Here is a 20,225-nt window from a genome sequence, read left to right as displayed (position 1 = left end):
CTCACTTTAAGCCATTGAATTTGACATCTAATAAGTGGGAATGATCGACCTCCATGTACATAAGATAAATCGTCTCTTAGTAGACAATCCCTTTTGGATAAGTGGGGTCTCATTCTTTAAGTTACGTCATAAGTTGGGAATTGAACAAAGACTAAATGGTATCTTTAGCATTAGTATGTGTATATTAATCATTCTCAAACAGTTGGAAGAAGGCTCAAAAGATAATAATGCTGGTTATTCTATTGATTCTCTTAAGTCTTGATAAATACACATCCTACTAAACTGGGTTCTCAGTCTTAGAACTAAGTGCATGCTCTTGTTCTCTTTTGTTCTTTTGTTTTTTTTTTTTTTTTCTATTTTTAAATTGGTCTTTGGAAGACATTTTGTGAAACTTTGTTGGCAAGCATTTTAGAGCCATCAGTCATCATAACCAACAACTTGGAAATTTTAGTAGTATAGTCAAATGAAATATTTTAAATTACAAAACCATGAATTACACATGGTGCCAATGGAGAAGAACCAAACAGTACGTAAGCATAAGGTTGCCTTTGCAAGCATTACAACAAGAAGTCAAAATAACTTGAGAGAGAGAGAGAATTAAATAAGATCTCTACGCAAAGGTCCAAAGTATAGCTTTTTGTGACTGTGTAAGATTCCACCTCCATTTCTAACTCCCAGTTGCTTCTAGTCCTGACTACGAATACTATTATTTATATATGAAGAGAATGATAGTTGAGAAGCAGTTCACATGGTAGGGTTTGAAGGAGAAGAGGAGGAGGCTTTGCTGTTGTGAGAGGAGAGAATGGCTTCAATGGCTTCCTTCACTTGACCAACCTCAGGCGCCTGGCCTCCTTGAGCAGGCCAGAACTCATCAGTCGCTAAAACCTTTACTTGAAGTTGTAGAAACTTTACATAACTTATGGCTTTCTCTAACATAGTCACCAAATCCACCTGATCAATGACAATAAATGTTCATTAGAGATAGAGAATTTTTTCATAAGCAGTAAAGTTGTAGAGCTCATTAAGGAGTGAAAATTTGTACCTTTGTGCCGTTTGGTACGAGATCCTGTAATATCTTCAGCCTCTCACTGATCCTCTCCCTCCTATTCTGAAATCATCCATTTCCATTTCAAATTCTGACTCTATAACTCTCTCTCTAACCGATTACAAATTCTGACTCTATAACTCTCTCCCCCTCGCTCAAAAACAAAAAAAACAAAAAAAAGTTAAGTGGATTTGATCTATCTAATTTAGTTCCTTGGTTTTTCATGTAATCTTTACCTACCTTTGCGGCTATACTTTGAGGGTCCTTGGAGGGGACATGCCTTTGTTTAGTAGGTTTCCTAAAAAGTAGAGATGGGATGCAATCCCCCCCCATGTCTATGTCCATGTCCATGTCCATGTCCACGTCCATGGCCTTTGAGTACCCACAAACTCTCTTTGAGGCCTGCACCTTAATCTCTTCACCCTACAAAGAATAAAATGCGAATCTTCATAAGCATCACAGTTCTCCATGCACTATAACTCTCTCATCTATATACATATAGATGCTTCTTTTGAAACGTACCGGATATGGCCGCTTATGCTGCAGACACAAGCTTCTTTCTCTCTCCTTCTCCTCCCCTCGGAAAAAACTATCTCCAGATGAGAATAACCTGAAACTTTCGACCGGAATTGAGCTGGAAAAATGATCGCCAACTCCACCTCCTTGTTCGAAAATCAGTGGAGAGTTGCAAGGATACGCCCAAGGAGTGCGATTGTAACTGTGATTATCGCCCGGTGTGAAGGATAGCATAGCACCCAAGCCCTCGAGGTCTTCCGAAGAGGAGGAGCTGGAGCCTCCCATTACTAAGTCGGTGCAATTGCTGAGCTCAGTTGGGTCAGTGACTGCAAAAGGGATTTGAGCTTCGAAGGTGTTGCCGAGATAGAGAGAGGAAGGGTGAAGAGGGGGTGCACCTGCGCTTGAAACATATGTGCTGCTGTGGAATGGATAAGCCTGAAACATGATCAGGTTGTTTGCCTCCTGTGTAGCTTTACTCTCTCTAGCAAGTGTCATTGCTTGCCTATCTCATAGAAAATAGTGGAAAAACTCAATTCTATGAGGGAAGATGTACTCCTTCTCATCTTTTCAACACAGATGCTAAAGGGTAGATGAGAAAGATTCATGATCACTGTTCCTTGAGAGTACGGGGGGTTCTTACTTTCCTCTTCACTGGAGACCTGTTCAAGCTCTATAATTTAAATAATCTAAGGGTCAGGTACCATATAACCCTATGTATTCTCATAATTCCTCATCTGTCACCACCCATCTTTATATTGATGTTAATTTATTATAAAGTAAATAATTATAATTAGACCATTTACATTTAATATAAGAAACTCGCTCGCCATTACACTTTAAATCGATTGGTTAAAGAGGTATTATTGGTAAGACGAGAAGTCCAAAACAAAATTTATCGAATGTTCTTATTTAATAGAAAATAATTTATTATTATGTTTTTATTCTAAATAAAATTTAGATAAGATGTCAACCTTATGTTGCAGCACAAGTAAGCGTGCCTCAAAGGTTGTTCCGACTCGAGACAACCATCTAATTGATCATATCGATTTCAAATATATCAATATGGGCAAAAAAAAAAAAAGGATTTCAAATCTAAAAAAAAAATTGCACCTTATAACACTTTATCTTGACCACCAATTTTCAAGATTTTTAACTATTTATAGATTTGCATCATTTTTTAAGTTATATATTTTCTGATTGAGATGGAAATAGAGTTTTTGACCATCCTAGAAATTTCAGACACTAAAACATCTTGCCTTACTTTGATTGTTTAAGGAAACTACCTTATCAAAAAGCACCCTTTTGTTTTGGCCCTCAATGAAGCATGATTACTAGAAACATTTTGGAGGCTCTAGTCTTGCTTTTTGTGTTTTTTGACACTCACCATCAACAACTATTGGAAAATGTTGTGTAGCATATACATGCTTGTTATTATCCTACTAAAATCCTCCAAACTTAGTAGTGCCCGAAGTATTATTCGTCTTCATTTTTTTGTCTTGCTTTTTTACTTTGATATGAGGAATTGAGTTTTGAAAATTTCCTCAAATAATGTTTAAGATAAGTTTATGAACAAAAAGGGAGAAAGGACATATAGCTACAGAGTCAACGAACGACAACCTACTTCTTGACAAATCTTTATTAGTTTTGAGGTCCTTCAGATGGGCTTGAATGGTTTCTGCTCTTGGCTGTCTTTAGGGCGTTAAATCTTTTCAGTCTTCAAGGACCACGGTATCAATGTTGGTGCATGGCGGCATACGAACATTAAAAGCTAGCATCAACCCATCTCAATGTTTAAATGACGCAAAAGTTTTACTAAATTTGTATAAAAGGCATGGGTTTATAGTAGTGATTTAAAAAACAGATCGATGACCCGGATCGAACATTGCAAAAATCGGTCCAGATAGGTGAATCGGCAATTTGGATCGTTGTTTTAATATATAGAGAAAATAACGAACCTGCAAAAAAACACGTGCAAAAGTAGTGAACCGGCCAAGAACCAGAATCGTTGTTTTTACTGTAGAAAAACGCCGTTTTATTATAGCAAATCGTTGGTTCTCTTCTACACCTGGGCAATTTCCTATATATTAACAGAATCGGCCCTTGGTGACTGATTCCCATATTGGAACTTGCGATTCCGCACCGATCCAGCGTTTTTTAAATATCTGGTTTCTATATAAGAAGTTCACAATCAAAGTTAAAATATGGGTATTCGAAGAATGAATGTTGGTGGCCAATGTTATTGGTGAGCTATATCGTATGGATTGGAGATATGCAGCTGTCTAATGTTAATTGGATGGCTAGGAACAATCTAACAACAAATAGATTAATAAAACCGATAATAATTTCACATATTAATTGTTATATAAGTTAATAAGGTTTCCTAAGATTGAATGATCTTAGGGTTACTGGTTGGGACTCGTAAGGACACGGGTAGGATTTGAATATTTTGTAGGGATAAATGGAATATGCATGTGGACATCTCTAAGGAGTTTTTGACTTGTGTTATATAATAGCTGGCAGATTTAAGGCATGAAAAATAGAGAGGGCCAAATAATAAAGAATAAAAATGCAAAACCATCGCCGCTACCTCCGCCTTCACCCACGTCTCTCAGATTCCTTGCCGCCCCTCCCCTCCCCTCCCCTCCCCTATTAACTGACCTCTCCCATTTATGGGAAGCTTCGGATTTCCAAAAAACACAAGTTTATAAACTCACACGCCATTTCAGCCACCAAAAGGATGCTCACATCAAACTCAAACCATGCATTCTTCATCACAGCTGGTCCCTGTTACTGGACTGGATTGACACATTGGATCAATTTCGTCCTTAGTAAAAATTTATACTTGAACCATTTTTACTCCTCGGTTTTGACGAACAAAGTTAGGTAGATTTTTTTATGGAGTAAGTTTATTTTAAAGCTATTATTTTTTTTTGTTTAATATTTTTTAAAAATCCAAACCTAATTTATTCGAGTCTAATCGGTTTTAACTGAATTAGATCATTCACGGATTCGATAGCTTGTCCGTCTGGATAACATTGATGAATGACATGATATCCTCCATTTGAGAATCATTTACTTTGGTCAAGTTTTTTTGTGAAAGGGAAGCATGGGGATTTTTAACTCAATATCAAAGATTTGGAAACGAAATATGTAAAAGGTGCTAGGATTTTGGTGAAAGTGGGTAAGAATTTCAAACATCCAAAATTCTTGGACCCACCTCAAAGAAATCAATAAAAAATATAGAAAAAAAAAAAAGAAAGATTGCCTTTGATTTTAAAGTAAGGGAAAAGTTCATATAGAGTCGAGGCTCTACACGATGAAATTAGAGCCTACCTCAAAAATTTCATTAAAAAATATTGTTTTGATGCCCAAATATCCTCAAATTGATCATCTCGACATTAAGATGCATGGACATGAGAAAAAAATAGATTCTAAACTTTGGAAAAAGTGTATTTTGTAATGTATTTTTTAACCATCAATTTTCAAAAATTTTAAGTTTTCATGGACCTATCGATCTACACTATGTTTTAAGCTTTAAAATTTACAAATAAAGATGAAGATATATTTTAAAGTCATCCCAAAGATTTCAAGTATTGAAACCACATTTCTTGACACTATTTAAAGGTAGGCTCTAATTTGATTGTTTAGAGCCTAAGCTCTATACAAACCGCACCCCAGGAAGTAATTGGATGGTAATTTAGGCATTCTCTAATCACTTTAGAGCATAACCTAGTAGGGTAATCTCCACTCCTTTGCGCCCAAAGAAAAAGGCACATGTTTTTGGGGCAAGTAAGACAAAAAAACAGATTTTCTTGTCTAAAGAACATCTCACTTCACGATGATGAATGAACAAAACAAATATTATCCCATTTTTCCCAAGGCGATGATGTTACTACCCTTGCCATCATAAACATTATTCACCCAATAAAATAGAAATTAAATAAATTTCCATGTGATGATAAAATTCTTAATGCATTATAAAACAGCATAATTAACAATATAATCATTCGGTCCTACACAAATTGTCCCCTTGCTCTCCTATCTTATTAGTTGGCCGTAATCACATTTATGCGAATTTTTTTAATCTTAATACAGCTAGTACATTAATTAGAACTTGCTGATTTGGGTTTATGTGATTTGTCCAAAAGATTCATAAAAATAAAAAATTTGTGAAAAAAAAGATATGTAATGAGGGATTGAACATGGACGAATGTGAAAGAAGAAAGGTGTTTACGTGCATATAGATGTTCTCAAAGGTGTCTACAAAAAAAATGTTTCTTTTGTTTAGTTTACCCTTCCCAAAGAGAGAACACTCTTCAAAAATGCATAGGGGAGTGCCACCTTATTATTTAATGACATTAGGAATATGAAATTCAAATTTACACTACTTTTGCTGTAGTAGAGAGAGATGAAGAGAAGGACACCATATGATTAGAATCAATTTCATATCAATTGTATAAGAGATGTTTGTCTTAAAAAAAGTGGGAAACGTGTCTATATTCAGTTAATTCGAGTGGATGTTAGTTTGAAATGTCCTTGTGCATGCATATATACACGCACATGTGTGATCGACTTCAAGTAAACTCAGATTACTATGCATGCGTTGATGTCTTTGCCTGGGCAACTCAAAAATCATAGAATATTTTTCCAATTTTGCTCGTTCAAATGAGAGAGAGATTATTATTGTTCATTTGTTAATGGGCGTGGTTTGTGTAAGGTTGCAATCTTAAACAATCAAATTAAGGCGCAACATTAGTTCGGTGGAAAAAAGCTCTTAGGATGGCCTGAGAATCTTTTTTCATCTCTAATCATAAAATACATGGTTTCTATAAGTCCATGTAGAAATGAATCACCTCTTAAAAATCTATTTTTGAGATGGATTTTTTTACCTAATTTTAAGGACATGTAATTTCTAACATGGAGATCACAAGTATAAGATAATAAATAACTTCGAAAATTTAAAATAATAATTATATTAAGAAAACATTTGGACTTCTAGTTTCAATTGTTTTTAAATGGACCACATGAAAAAAATTTCCAATTATAAAATCTTAAACTCCAAAAATTAATCAAATCGAGTAGAGCTATTAACACTTGAAAATCTTAAAATGGACGGTCCAGATAGTATGTTGTAAGATATACTATTTATAGGAATCAAAATCTTTTTTTCTTTTCATATTCATACATCTCGATGTAGAAATGATCAGTTTGAAGATTTTCCAACATCAAAACAACCTTTTGTGATGGATTTTTTATGTGCACTTTAATTCTACATTAAAGGTTGCAACCTTATATAAACTTTTTCCTTTGAATTTCCACATTCTTATGTGAAAAGATGCCATGACATCTGTGTTTAAAAAGTGGGACTCCGACTACGATCTTATGTGAAAAGACTCCGTCACATTCTTATGTGAAAACACTCCGTGAGATATTGGTGTTTTTCAACACCAATATTTTACCAAGTCACCATGATAAATGTTGGTATTCTTGAATACCAATATCGCGTGTGCGCTAAGTTTTTATGAGATATTAAGACACCAATATCTTACTCTAAATACCTTGCATGATGGTGGTATTTTTTAACACTAATTCACCCATGGTATAAGCATTTTTGGCAACTAATATCACTAACCAATGAGATATTTGTATTTACTGATGTAAGTATACAATAAGATCATTTAATCTTGATATAATCACAGTCATTACTAACTATTCCATGTAAAATAAGATGGTTGGAGATGTCTCGTTGACCGGATACAAAGTCCAAAATAAAATTTCTTGAATATTGTGACATACTTCAATATATAAGATTTCACATCTTATGGCTAACAATGATTATGACCTCCATTTACAAGTATCAATATCACAAGAGTGTTTAAATTGGAATATAGTTATTCAAAATTACCAATATCCATAAGTCTGTCTACTAAAAATCAGGTTGGAAAAATTAAAAACTGCCCCATGGCCTCTATGGAGCACTTGGTCGACCTTGACAGGATTCTTGAAAGTATGGCAAATGGATTAAGTGTTAAACAGTGAACCTATTGGGTTGGGTTTGATACATGGAAATATATATAACGAGACCATTTTACTTTCAAGACAAAAGATCGCAATCATTATTGACGATTAAATATAAAATTAAATAGTTGAAGATGAATCGTTACGCGGACACAAAATCTAAAATAATATTTTCTTAAATATTGTGACACACTACAATCTATTGGATTTCATAATTAACTACTAAATTGATTATGACCTCTTTGTTCAGTAAGTGGTCTCATACTGTACATTCCCATATACTTAGATTGACGAGGGCACCTTTGCTTTCTATTGGATCAAAAGCGATTGTTTTCATTTACAAGCCTGGTGGAAGAAAAAAAGACAGATTATTTGCTGGAATTGAAGTAATTTATCCTCACTTAGATTTATGTTCTTCAAACAAGTCTCCAGGTCTTGAAATCAAATATTAGTTTACTTTAGACTATAGGTTACACTAAATACATGTAGCCAGGAAATCATGCAGATGATTTGATATTTACATAGTGATTGATAAAGGACCAGCGCCATGCTTTTCAGCCCTAACCCAAAATACAGAACAAAGCGCGAAGTGAGTAGCCACAGAAATTCAGGAGCCTTCTAACCGTCACAAAGTAAAGATACTTGTTAAAGAAGTCAGAAAAATTAGTCCTAACACTTAACAGTTTAACCTAATCGCCCTAGGCTAATAAAGAAGGGCCAATCTCTCTCTTGAGTCCCACTCTCTTCTCTCTGTCGAACTCAAATTTAAACTTTAAGGACATGTAGGTTTCTGGAGAGAGAGAGAGATATCTGCTCATTTGAAACCTTCAGATTTCAGACCATATGACCCACCCTAAAAGAAAGAGAATGAAAATTGTGTGACTCACTCTGATACGTTAGAAAACTAGCATTTTCTGGGAAGTTTTTAGTAATGGAAACGGTTTTGTTGCAACCTTAAAATGTAGAATTGCATATGCACCTCAAAATTATCTCAGAGAGGTTGTTTTAATGTTGAAAAACCTATAGAACATCTCGATATTGAGATATATGAATATAAAATAAAAAATAAAAAACTTGAGTCCGAGAAATAATGCATCTTGCAAAACATTATCTAGACCGTCCATTTTCAAGATTTTCATATTTTTATCGATTTACTTGATTTTAACTATTTTTTTAGTTTAAAATTTTCTAATTAGATATGAAAATAGATTTTAAGATGATCATAAAAAAAATTTACCACAAAATTACATGTTATGGTAAAATTTGGAAGTGCGCCTTAATTGGATTGTTTAAGGTTGCAACCGTATAGAAACCACACCCTTAAGTAATTTACTTTATTTATCTTTCAGATTCAATCTATTAGACAGGAAGAAACCGATCAATAACAAAACTAAAATTGTTAAACTCTTGAAACATAACCCACATTAAAAATCAAACAATCTCTAGCCAAAGGAGCTTTACTCGACCCGAATCAGTGGTCGATCAGATTGCGCATCAAAATGCCAACTTACTCTGAAGCTCGAAATGGATCCCCCTTATGAATAGAAGGGGAAACCACAGCCAATATGATAATGCCACCAAGGCCTACAATTAAGATCCCTAACAAATTGACCAGTAATGCCTCCGTAGAGTATCGGGATATGACATTGTTCACTTGAAGAAAGGTAAGCTTCTCTAAGATACCAGTAGCAGCGGTAGCAACAGCCAAACCATAGATATAAATGCCCAAAAATACATGCCATGGAAGCAGAGTAGCTCTGGTATTCCTTGCACCACCAGGGTACCAAAAGGTTACAAATCCGATGCACCACTATGCCAAAACAGCAAAAGAAAAACAATAAACAAATTAAACCAATCATATGGAAATTTTAGTTTCCTCACAAAAGAGAGACCAAGTGCAAGGAGATTTCTAGGTTGTAGCAAAACAAGTGGGAGTTTTGATATTTACCTGAATGCTGAACAAAGAGAGGCAAGCCAAGCCTAGCCATGAATGTAGACTGTAGAAATTGTCAATTCCCTTGTCATTGTGAAATTTAAAGGCAGCCCAAAAGCCAATTAAGCTCAGACAAAGAGCAAGGGCTTGGAGAACAAGATGCACTGCCTTTCGGAAACTTCTTGTACCTGACACTGTCTTGTATGCTAACATAGCTATGGTCATCAAAACAGGATCAAAGACAGTAAAAGCCCCATTGGATTAGGCATATCATTTGTAACAATCTCTAAATGCAGCTTATATACGTCAATATTCTCGTAATACTATTCAGGGGTAAATCAAAATACAAGTGACTATGAAAACAACCTGCCCAACACCTAGTTGAACAATTTCAAAGCAACAGTCCATGCCATGTTTTTGCACAAAAAAAAATCACCAAAAATTTTAAGGGTACTAAGACTGCATTCTAACTCCAAACCATGGTTGCAGATCCTTACATACATCTATAACAAAATATCTTAGGAAGTGCATGCACAATATGTTGTCACATTAGAAGAACTGAGTCCCTTTGCTAAGAAGAGGACCATAATATGGTATCATAGGCAACTCCCAAACCCATAACCATGAGCCACTAGATACTCAAGAAAATTGCCTAGAAAGTATGCAAAGAAACCACGTTCAGAAAATTAAGTGTATAAAGAAACAAAAATATCAGAGAATTTATCTTAGCACAATAGAGGGAGCAATGTGAATATCACCAGTAACATGACTCACGTTAGTATGACCACATTTTGTTTCTTACTAAAAGAAATCATATTGCCTCAAAAACATCATAGATGATGGCAGAGCAAATGACCCATCAGGGATCCAGCTTACTCCCTCCCAAAGAAGGACGGCATGATAAGGGAGGGATAGCGGGATAAGGAAAATCTACTGATGGGAGTGCCTATGATATAGAGGACCTTTCGATCAGCTTCAATATGAAGTCTGACCATATTTCAGAGAGACACAAATAAGAAGCCAAAATCATAACATGAGGCATGTATAGTATAGTCAAGTGAAGAGATTGTAATAGAGAGATTGCACAATGCCTTGATAGAGCAAAGAATTCTAAACAGGAGCTCCATGATCCTTAAGTAACTTTATTACAGAATGGTTCTGGGGGATTCAATCTCTGCAATCTTGCACATGATAGACTGTCCAGTACATATTTGGAAAACAAGACACCGCACAGAGGATATATATGCAGTTTCGATGCCAGAAAAATGTATTTAAGGCTATCTATATCTATACAGAAGTGAAATTGAAGAACATGCTAAAGGATCAAAACCTTCTAAAGATCACCACTGCGACTATTAGATCGCCTGACACAAATTCATATAGTCAACACTAGTAATTCATGAACACAACTAGTTCTATTGCAAACCATGGATAAGAAATAGAAACCGTATCAAAACTCTCAAGCAAAGAAATCCAGGAGACTTGGTAGCGCAAGTTGTTCATGCAGTGATAAAAAGCTATTGGACACATCAGACTTGCCCTTATTGACCTAACTCGAGAGCTAATCAAGTTGATCAATAAAAGCACACCTGCAAGCACATGCAGGCACACAACACAAACCACACATACATGCGCGTGCGCACGCACACACATGCACATCCACACGCACAGGTACGTGAACAAGACAGACACATGCTCACACACAATAAAAAACAAAAAAAGCTAGAGAAACTATGTGAATATCCTAGTTAGGCACATGCTTTTTTAGCAATAGCACTCCTTTTTTTTCTTACACCCATTTAAGATTCATCGGCGAACCAGCTTGGTTGGCTACTATTCATGGTAAGCTAGTTTTGCAACCCCTCTTGCTACCAATACACCACCAAAACACTCATACGACTACAAGAAAAAAAAAACATGTTTTTCCTCTATTCTCAACAAAAGTGGACTTCTTTGATATGACTACAGTAGCTTAAGAATACAACTCTTTGAGGATCGCCCCATGGATAGGCAGAGTTATTTCTTAAGAGATCCAAGTGCACCATACACTGAATCACAAATACAGCATGCTATTAAGGTTATCTTTGTGAGGTGGTTTACGTAAGGACTGAAAATAATTTACAAAACTACCACATGGTCTCAAATTTATCCAATTTTATGCCCAAGTCCTTTTAGTGGTCTTTGTGTATCGGTTTTGCTCCAGGTTCAATGCTGCAAACATTGAACTGCTTTTTTAAATTTTCCTATTTTTGCAAACTCAGGCAATATGAAGCCCCATGTATCATGTTGGCTCATTTCTAGGCCGATTTGAGATTGGAAACATCGGACTGCCCCATACTTAAAATGCCTCTTTTTAAGTTTGGAGAGGTCCACTGTTGGAAAGATCGCAGAGTATTTAAATTCCCCAAAAAAAATTAAAATTTGAGTTGGTCCAATATCTCCAACATCAGAGCGCCCCATCTTGACCCAAATGACTGCCACTTCTCCAAACCCAATGAGATGACGATTTGAGGATTAACCCAACATATCATAATCATGGGCTAAGTTGTCTTAAAATGATTGGTTGACTGCCCCATCTTGAAAAGGTAATAAATCCCAAGGAACTAATTACTTTAGGAGAGAGAGAGGGGGACGACTAGGAACTAAACTTAGGTGAAAAATATCAGTAGCTTGGTTCAACCTATCATATCATCTCCAACTGGAATTAGCAATGGGGCGGTCATTTGGGTCAAGATGGGGCAGTCCGATCTTGGAGATATTTGACTATCTAAAATTTCTTTTTTATTTTGGATTTCTTTTTATTTTGGATTTTAAATACACTCAAATCTTTCTAACAGTGGATATACTTAATAAAAATAAATTCTAAGTATGAGGATGCCCAATGTTTCCAATATCGAACAACCGCCGAAATGGGGTGGACCAATATATGGAAGATTGGACTAGCCCAGAATTAGCAAAAATAAAAAATAAAAAATTTAAAAAGAGTGAAATGTTTGCAACAACAAACCGGGGTTAAAACTAGAATAAAAAACAAAACAAAAAAAAGGTTTGGGCATAAAATTGGGAAAATTTGGGACCATGTAGTAATTCTGCAAATTACCATACATAATTTCCAATACAATAAGTTGCCCTAAGCATCCAGGGCAATCAATAGGGAACGGTACGCCCTGCCCTTAAACCACTTAGGCGGAATTCAAAACACTGCTTTTTTATCACCATTTTACATACAATTTGGGGAAAAAAAAAGAGGAAGGAGCGGGGAGAAGCATCACCCCATCTTACTCTAGTGTATGGAGTGCAAAGTGGTGCTGCAACCATCACATTAATGCTATTAATAAGCTGCTCTCACAACCCCAGCCTATAATATATTATGCGTGTGTGTGTCCCTGTGTGGAGTAACAAAGTGAAGTAACTTTTGTTAACTTGTGTGAGATGGAACAGTATCAACCTAATGGCCCAAATAAATATTTGGGCCAAACTAATGGTTGGCATGTAAGGACATTCTTTGATTTTAATTTTTTCTTATAAATCCAATGGACCTAAAATTTTGGGAGCATGTGCCCTTGACTTGGTGCACCAAATAAAAATATAAATCTATGCAAAGAAGGAGAAAATAACTCTGCCCTTGTAGTAAACGTGTCGGGGGTATTTTCATCCATTTGTTTGCATGTTATTCCATTCTTTTGTTCACATAGGTCAGGTGCATATGCCATCAAAATTTCAAGTCTATTGGATTTATAAAAAGTATAAATAAAAACCAAATAATGTCCATCGACATTGGCCGTTGGATCGGCCAAATTTAATTTGAGTTGTCGGGCTTACACTACTCCATCAACCTGTGAGCTAAAAAACATCTTATCTATATGGGTGAGGACCTTAAACTTTCCCTTAATCCATCCCAAACCCGGTAAAGGAGGTGGGATGTGTTAAGACAGGTGTAAAATTTAGCCTCACCCCATCTTGCTATTAATGCTATTAATAAGCTGCTCTCACAAACCAAGCCTATAATATATATGTACATATGTATATGTGTGCGTGTGTGTACCTCTGTGTGGAGTAACAGAGTGAAGAACTTTGTTAACCTGTGTATGATGGAACAGTATCAACATAATGGTCCAAATAAAATTTGGGCCAAACTAATGGTCAGCATATAAGGACACTTTTTTATTTTAATTTTTTCTTATAAATCCAATGAACCTGAAATTTTGGGAGCATGGGCCCCTGACTTGGCACACCAAAGAAAAATAAAAAGCTATGCAAAACAAGACAAAATAACTCTGCATTTGTAGTGAATGTGTTGGGGGTATTTTCATCCATTCGTTTGCGTTCTATTTCATTCCTTTGTTCACGTAGGTAAAGTGCATATGCCTCTAAAATTTCAAGTCTATTGGATTTATAAAAAATAAAAATAAAAATCAAATAATATCCATAAACATTAGCCGTTAGATCAGCCAAATTTAATTTGAGCCGTCGGGCTTATACTATTCCATCAACCTCTGAGCTAAAAAAAAATATTATGTGTGTGTGTGTGTGTGTCTATATATATATATATATATATATAAGTGTTTTTATAAGGCTTAGGCTTTATGAAAACAAAATAAAGCCTCACATCAAATCCTCATCTAGAAAGCACTATCAGCAACGGAAATCTCCATGATGGCTCTAAAATCAACTTTCAACACCAACGATCAAATTTCAAACTCAAAAAATGGTAAAGATCTTGCGGATCTATGAACACTTATTTTTAAGGTAAAATGGATGGTCTAGATAATTTGTTACGATATACATTATATCTAGAGCTTGAATCCCTTTTTTTTTCACAATCATAATGTTCAAGCCAAGATGATCGATGTAAACGTTTTTTAGTGCTTGAATTGCAACTTTAATGAGTTATGAGGTGAGGCTTTACTTATTTTGATAGGACTGCAGCCCTATCAAACCATATATAGGATAACCTACAATTCACAACCTTTCAAATTACAAAGGTTAATGTTCGAGTGAGTTGTGAATGGTGGATTTGCTAAATATGAAGTGTCTTATTTTAAAAAAAAAATATGTTGTGATATCTTGCTCAGCAAGCAAAGATGTTTGTACAAATATCACTAAAAGACAACGGGTACTTTTGTCATTTTGTAAAGGGTAAAGTTGAAATTCTTACCAAAAGACAAGGGCACTCTACAAATAAAGCTCTAGGACACTAGCTTCAAAAATATTATTGTACTTTTATAAAAATTTTAAATTTGCCCTTACTTAATCATTAAGTTACCTATTAAAATAATTTTCTAAACAAAGTAATGACTTTCTAAATAAATACACCCATCACAACCTCTTCTAACATTAACATTTGCCATTATATTTATATATGGGTTTGTCTAGAGTTAACAACCCCTTAAATACAAAGGTTAATAATAGAATACGTTGTGATGGGTGTATTTATCAAAAAGATCATTATTTTTTATTTAAAAAATTATTTTAATCGATAACATAATCATTAAACAGAAGCAAATTTGAAATTTTTACAAAAGTACAATAGCATTTTGGAAGTTAGTATCCTGAAACTTTATTTGTAGAGTGCCCTTTTCCTTTGGTAAAAACTTCAACTATACCGCTTATAGAGATGACAAAAGTACCCCATGTCCTATAGTGAAATTAACAAATTATACTTAATTCATGATTAAGATATCACAAAATGTGATTTTTTTAAAAAAATAAACCACAAAATTAGTAAATCCACCCTTTACAACTCATTCCATCATTAACATTTATAATTTGAAGGGTTGTGAACTTTATATATATATATATATATATATATATATAGTAAACCTTACAATAGTTGGGCAGCTATATATATATATATAGTAAACCTTACAATAGCTGAGCAGCTATAATGAATAGTAATACAGGTGGAATCACATCTGTCAGATCTTTATCAAGTGGTTCAAAATACATACCACTATTTTAATTTTAATTTTTTTTATAAATCTGATTAAGATGAAATTTTAGGTGTATATACCTGACACTATTGCATACCATATAAAAATATAAAAAACTTATTATCAATAATTTAAAATGACCAAATTACCCTAGAATTATTGATAAAAATTCATTGATATCCTAGGCAAGGCGGTATGTACAAGGCCCAGGAATGAATAATTATTATCAATAATTCTAGGGTCTATTTCTTAGTTCAAGATTCCTCTTACTAGCTGGAAGAAAAGAATTAGTAGATCTTTTCCACCCAAAATGGGAATGGGCTAGGGTTATAAACTTATAATCATGGAATCAACTCGATCATCAGATTATAAGTTCATTCCATACCGGACTAGGCCAAATGACTTAATAAAATTGATATGAGCACTACAAAAGGCCCGATACTGAATAAACGAATATCTCCTCAAGATGGAAGAAGATCCTCTTTGAAAAGTAAGTTGGTTCCATCTGCTATAGCTTGAAGAATCCCCAAAGGACCAGCGTATTCAGGTCCAATGCATTGTTGTATCCCAGCAGATGTTTCTCTTTCTAGCCACACAATCACTAGTACCCCTATTGTGATCCCTGATACAAGAGTAAAAATAGGGATACATAGGCGTATTCAGGTCCAATGCATTGTTGTATCCCTGCAGATATTTCTCTTTCTAGCCACACAATCACTAGTACCCCTATTGTGATCCCCGATACAAGAGTACAAATAGGGATACATAGCCATATCAGACCATAGACCTGTTTTGACGATTCCAATCTGGAAAAATAATTGATAGCTTCTACTTTTGTCGTATCCATTTCTTTCACTACTTTTGAACATCAATTGGATGTGCTTTGTTTAATCATGCTTTAAATATGTTTTTCATATTTTTTTGGAATATTTTGTATTTTGTTTCTTTTTAACACTTTTGGGACCGACAAGGACCTACCCAGTTAGGCCGGTTGAACCAGCCAGTTTACCAGTTACTCGGACCCGGCCCTCAGCCAGTTTCAAGCTCGGTTCGATTTTTTGAACACCGATGCCAACAACTAGTGGAGACGAGTGAGTTTTCAATAACAATAGGTTTACATCAGGGTCAGAGTTGACCGCCTCTTTGTCTTAATTCTGGACGACTTAACAAGGCACTTACAAGATGAGGTACTGTAGTGCATATTTTTTACAGACAACATAGTTTTGATCGATAAAACTTGAAGCAACGTCAATACAAAGTTAGAACTTTGAAGGGATACTCTAGAATCTAAAGGTTTAAAAATTAGTTGGACTAAGACAGAGTATATGAAATGCAAGTTTAGTAATAATAAACTAACAAGTAATTAAGATGGACGGCCAAGAAATACCAAAAAAAATGTACTTTCAATATCTTGAGTCAATATTCCAGAAAAATGGAGAGATTGAGGAATATATCACACATAGAATTAGAGCCAGTGGGCGAAGTGGAGATGTGCAACTGGAGTTTTATGTAATCGCTACATACCAATGAAGCTGAAGGGGAAGTTGTATAGGATATCTATGAGACCAGCTTGACTTTATGGGACAGCATCTTGGACGATCAATTAACAACATACCTAAATGATGAGGGTAGCTTAGATAAGGATGTTGAGATGGATGAGTAGCAAGACAAGATGGGATAGAATTCAAAATGAATACATTTGAGAGTACTTAGGTGTGGCTCCAATAAGCGATAAGATTAAAGAAATTAGACTTAAGTGGGTTGGCCATGTACAGCGCTGACCCAATACAGCACCTGTTAGAAGGTGTGAGTTGGCTCAAGTGGAAGGCTCAAAAAGAGCAAAGGGTAGGCTAAAAAACATAACATATTTAAGATAAATGAAAATGACCAAAAACTAAACCAATTTATTTTTTATCGGTTTATTTTATCTGAAATACTTTTTTTGTTATTTTTAATCAGATGCCCATGTAAATCTATTTGATGTTATTCTATGTATGCTCCAAATTCAGGTCAATTTGATGTTTAAAAATAAAATGAAATTAAATAAAAATACAAAATATGTTCTCCACTGAGCAATAAAGATCTAATATATATATATGTGTGTGTGTGTGTGTGTGTGTGTGTGTGTGTGTGTATGTATGTGTATGTATGTGTGTGTGTGTGTATATATATATATATATGTATGCAGATATACACATACACCTAAACCGAACAAAGAGCAAGATTCAAGAATCTACAAAATCCAAGTAAAATGAAAAAGAGGTCTCTAAGGTATGAGTTCTCCAAGATTAGATCGTTTAAAAAGTGAGAAAAAAAAATCACCGTGGTGTCCTATTTTCATGGGATTGTGGGCCCCCAAGATTATGTGGCCTCTCGAAAAATGAGCAAATGCTCCATAAGATCATCATAGAGAACTATTTCCAAGGTATGGCTAAGCATTTTGAAACAGCTGTTTTCAACTTCAAAACCAGCAAGGCAGCATCTTCCCTTAAGTATCTTAAAATTCTACTAAAGGCTATATCTATATGTGATACATGCAATCACTTTTAGTTCTTCTTGCACTTTTTGTGTACAGTGCCACACACAACTGTGTAGACTTATGTAGACGTATGCTTACAGATATACAATGTTTTGCTACACTTATACATATATATGCTAGTATAAATGTATGCATATATACATGTACAAGCACAAACATCTCTGCCTAGACATCATTTTGTGCTTGTGCGTATGATAGACAACAGATGTAGTCACATGCAAATACAAGCCTAATAATAAACAGCCATAGGTATGTGTTCATATCTGTACTGCTACATTTATATATTACCTATCATTTGAGATAACATCATTACCTATTATTAACGCTTTTGGACCACTTTGTCAGATGTATGGACAGAATATAAAGACTATTAAAAGACCAAAATTATGAACAGGACAAATGGTTCGGAATCAATATTCCTAAAGTTTTTTCATACCAACAAGACCATCTGTGTTTTTTCAGTAAATCTACTCATAAGATTTTCATTATAGCATCAAACCTTTCCAACTAGATATCTAATGTAAATATTCCATAGTAGTTGCTTCCAACAGGTGAAGAACTGAGAGATGAATATAACTCCACATGGTTTTCAGAGGTCATAATAAGGGTAAATGACTAACCAAAGTAGAGAATACGAAATAAACATACCTTCACCATTCAAAAGAATCAAACCAATCACCATAAGTACAGGATGAACCTACAATGATCATATCCATAAAAGTTAATTCAGCTGAAAACTAGGGAGTAAGTAACCATAAGTTTTCAAATCAGTCCATTAATTGCAAATTTGTAACTGCAAAATGTGGAACCTCATCTGGCAGATCAATTTTCCAAATAGGTATAACCTAAACCAATTGATTTAATATCTACAGCTCAAGGGAAACAGATTGATTTCACCGTGCAGTTAAATATCAAAATTTCCCCAGTATGAAGACGGGGCACTAAATTGCATCCACCAAATGATTCAGTTAACATCAGATTGAGCAAAAGGACTTTTTTCAAAATCAATAAAAGAAATAAAAAACTGAGATCCATTGGAAATAGAGGAAACTGATCCAGAAATCAAAGAGAAAGTGAGGTAGAGTAACAAGAAACAAACGTTAAAGATGAGGTCCTTGTTGTCGGCAATGAGGGCCATTCCTCCACGAAAATGCATGACCCAGGTGAGAACCAGGAATGATACCAGAAAGCCCATCGTCCTGACGAGGAGGAGTATGCGGAACTGGACAACAGGGGCGGCCATTGCCAAAAAGCTCCGAAAACTAAATCTGCAATCTCCAAGCAATCAATCCATCTATTTCAAGAATGGAAACCAGATTGCTAACTTAGAACAATTTTCCATATATATATCAATGCATCAATTTTCAATGAATAAGGGTGGCCTCATCAATCAGAATGTATGTGCAGGAACCAGGTTTTAGAGCCGATGCTAAAACCCTAGACTGTTTGAATGGTAAGACTTAATAGAAGTTAGTCTTCGACACGTGGGCGATACGTCCAGATAGGAGCCACGAAACGCATGTTGCCCTCTCACTTAAGCCTTCTGCCAATGAGTTGAAAGAGTTTCGGTTTCGGGTCAACGAAACCGCATCGTTGATAAAAAACCACGGTAAGAAGGATCGAGTCGGTTCGCTCATGCCCCGACCGATTATGCCGACTTGGTCGCCTGGAGTTTTTGTGATGTTATAAAAATGAGGGTAAAAAATCCTGAAAAGTTATAAGAAATTTATAAAAATGTTATTTTTATATGTATTTTTTTTATACTCATATAAAATTAGTAAAATAAAAAAAATATTATCGTCATAATTGAGTTTCGGACAAAAATTTTAAGCATGTGAGGCAATACTCTTTCAGTGAACAAATAATTGAAGAAAATTACACAATAGTAAAAAACACTGCTCAGTAAGATTGAAGATGAGGTTTGGAGCTTTTTTTAATTTCGTTATCAGGGTTGTCAAGTATAGGAATACTACCCTATAAAATATTTATGCCATAATCAGTTAGACTTTGAAACTACCTATGCTTGTGTTTTGCCCCTTATCGACCTTGTCATCATCTTAAACAATTAGCCTACTGTGCCAGCCACTTGTTCATCTTGTGTTTTGCCCCTTATTGACGTTGTCATCATCTTAAACTATTAGCCTACGGTGCCAACCCAACCACTTGTTCTTCTTGATTTACATCCCATTTACCTTTCAACTTTCATTAGCATTTTTATGTTGCCATTCATATATTAATATT

The 20,225-nt window shown here is 35.0% G+C and overlaps 2 protein-coding genes across 2 annotated transcripts; both read right to left on the bottom strand.

Moving 5' to 3' along the window:
* Nucleotides 1-424: 424 nt before the first annotated feature.
* Nucleotides 425-2,766, bottom strand: LOC18439524 (transcription factor RHD6). The gene is made up of 4 exons (XM_006849688.3): nt 1,568-2,766; nt 1,286-1,468; nt 1,043-1,108; nt 425-951 (listed from the first exon to the last, which is right to left on the bottom strand). The coding sequence occupies exons 1-4, from the start codon at nt 2,054-2,056 to the stop codon at nt 745-747; spliced, it is 945 nt and encodes a 314-aa protein (XP_006849751.1). The 5' UTR covers nt 2,057-2,766; the 3' UTR covers nt 425-744.
* A 6,121-nt stretch (nt 2,767-8,887) lies between these two features.
* Nucleotides 8,888-19,310, bottom strand: CYB-1 (cytochrome B561-1). Its single transcript, XM_088864171.1, has 4 exons — nt 19,084-19,310; nt 18,633-18,681; nt 9,528-9,727; nt 8,888-9,389 (listed from the first exon to the last, which is right to left on the bottom strand). Exons 1-4 carry the CDS (start codon nt 19,225-19,227, stop codon nt 9,087-9,089), a joined length of 696 nt encoding a protein of 231 aa, XP_088720297.1. The 5' UTR covers nt 19,228-19,310; the 3' UTR covers nt 8,888-9,086.
* Nucleotides 19,311-20,225: the final 915 nt, after the last annotated feature.

The sequence above is a fragment of the Amborella trichopoda genome, chromosome 4 (assembly GCF_054954075.1).
Source record: "Amborella trichopoda isolate Santa Cruz 75 chromosome 4, AtrichopodaSantaCruz75HAP2 v2.0, whole genome shotgun sequence".
In the NCBI taxonomy this organism is placed as follows: Eukaryota; Viridiplantae; Streptophyta; class Magnoliopsida; order Amborellales; family Amborellaceae; genus Amborella; species Amborella trichopoda.
The sequence above is the reverse complement of the archived record's forward strand: the minus strand, read 5'-3'. Positions and strand labels throughout refer to the sequence as shown.

Coding starts and splice junctions, on each gene's coding strand:
- LOC18439524 (XM_006849688.3), bottom strand. CDS start 2,056: ATGACACTTGCTAGAGAGAGTAAAGCTACACAGGAGGCAAACAACCTG. Junction 1,109..1,285: donor CTCAAAGTATAGCCGCAAAG/GTAGGTAAAGAT, acceptor GGATGATTTCAG/AATAGGAGGGAGAGGATCAG. Junction 952..1,042: donor TCGTACCAAACGGCACAAAG/GTACAAATTTTC, acceptor GTCATTGATCAG/GTGGATTTGGTGACTATGTT.
- CYB-1 (XM_088864171.1), bottom strand. CDS start 19,227: ATGGCCGCCCCTGTTGTCCAGTTCCGCATACTCCTCCTCGTCAGGACG. Junction 9,728..18,632: donor GATTCTTTTGAATGGTGAAG/GTATGTTTATTT, acceptor TGATGACCATAG/CTATGTTAGCATACAAGACA. Junction 9,390..9,527: donor TCTCTTTGTTCAGCATTCAG/GTAAATATCAAA, acceptor GTTTTGGCATAG/TGGTGCATCGGATTTGTAAC.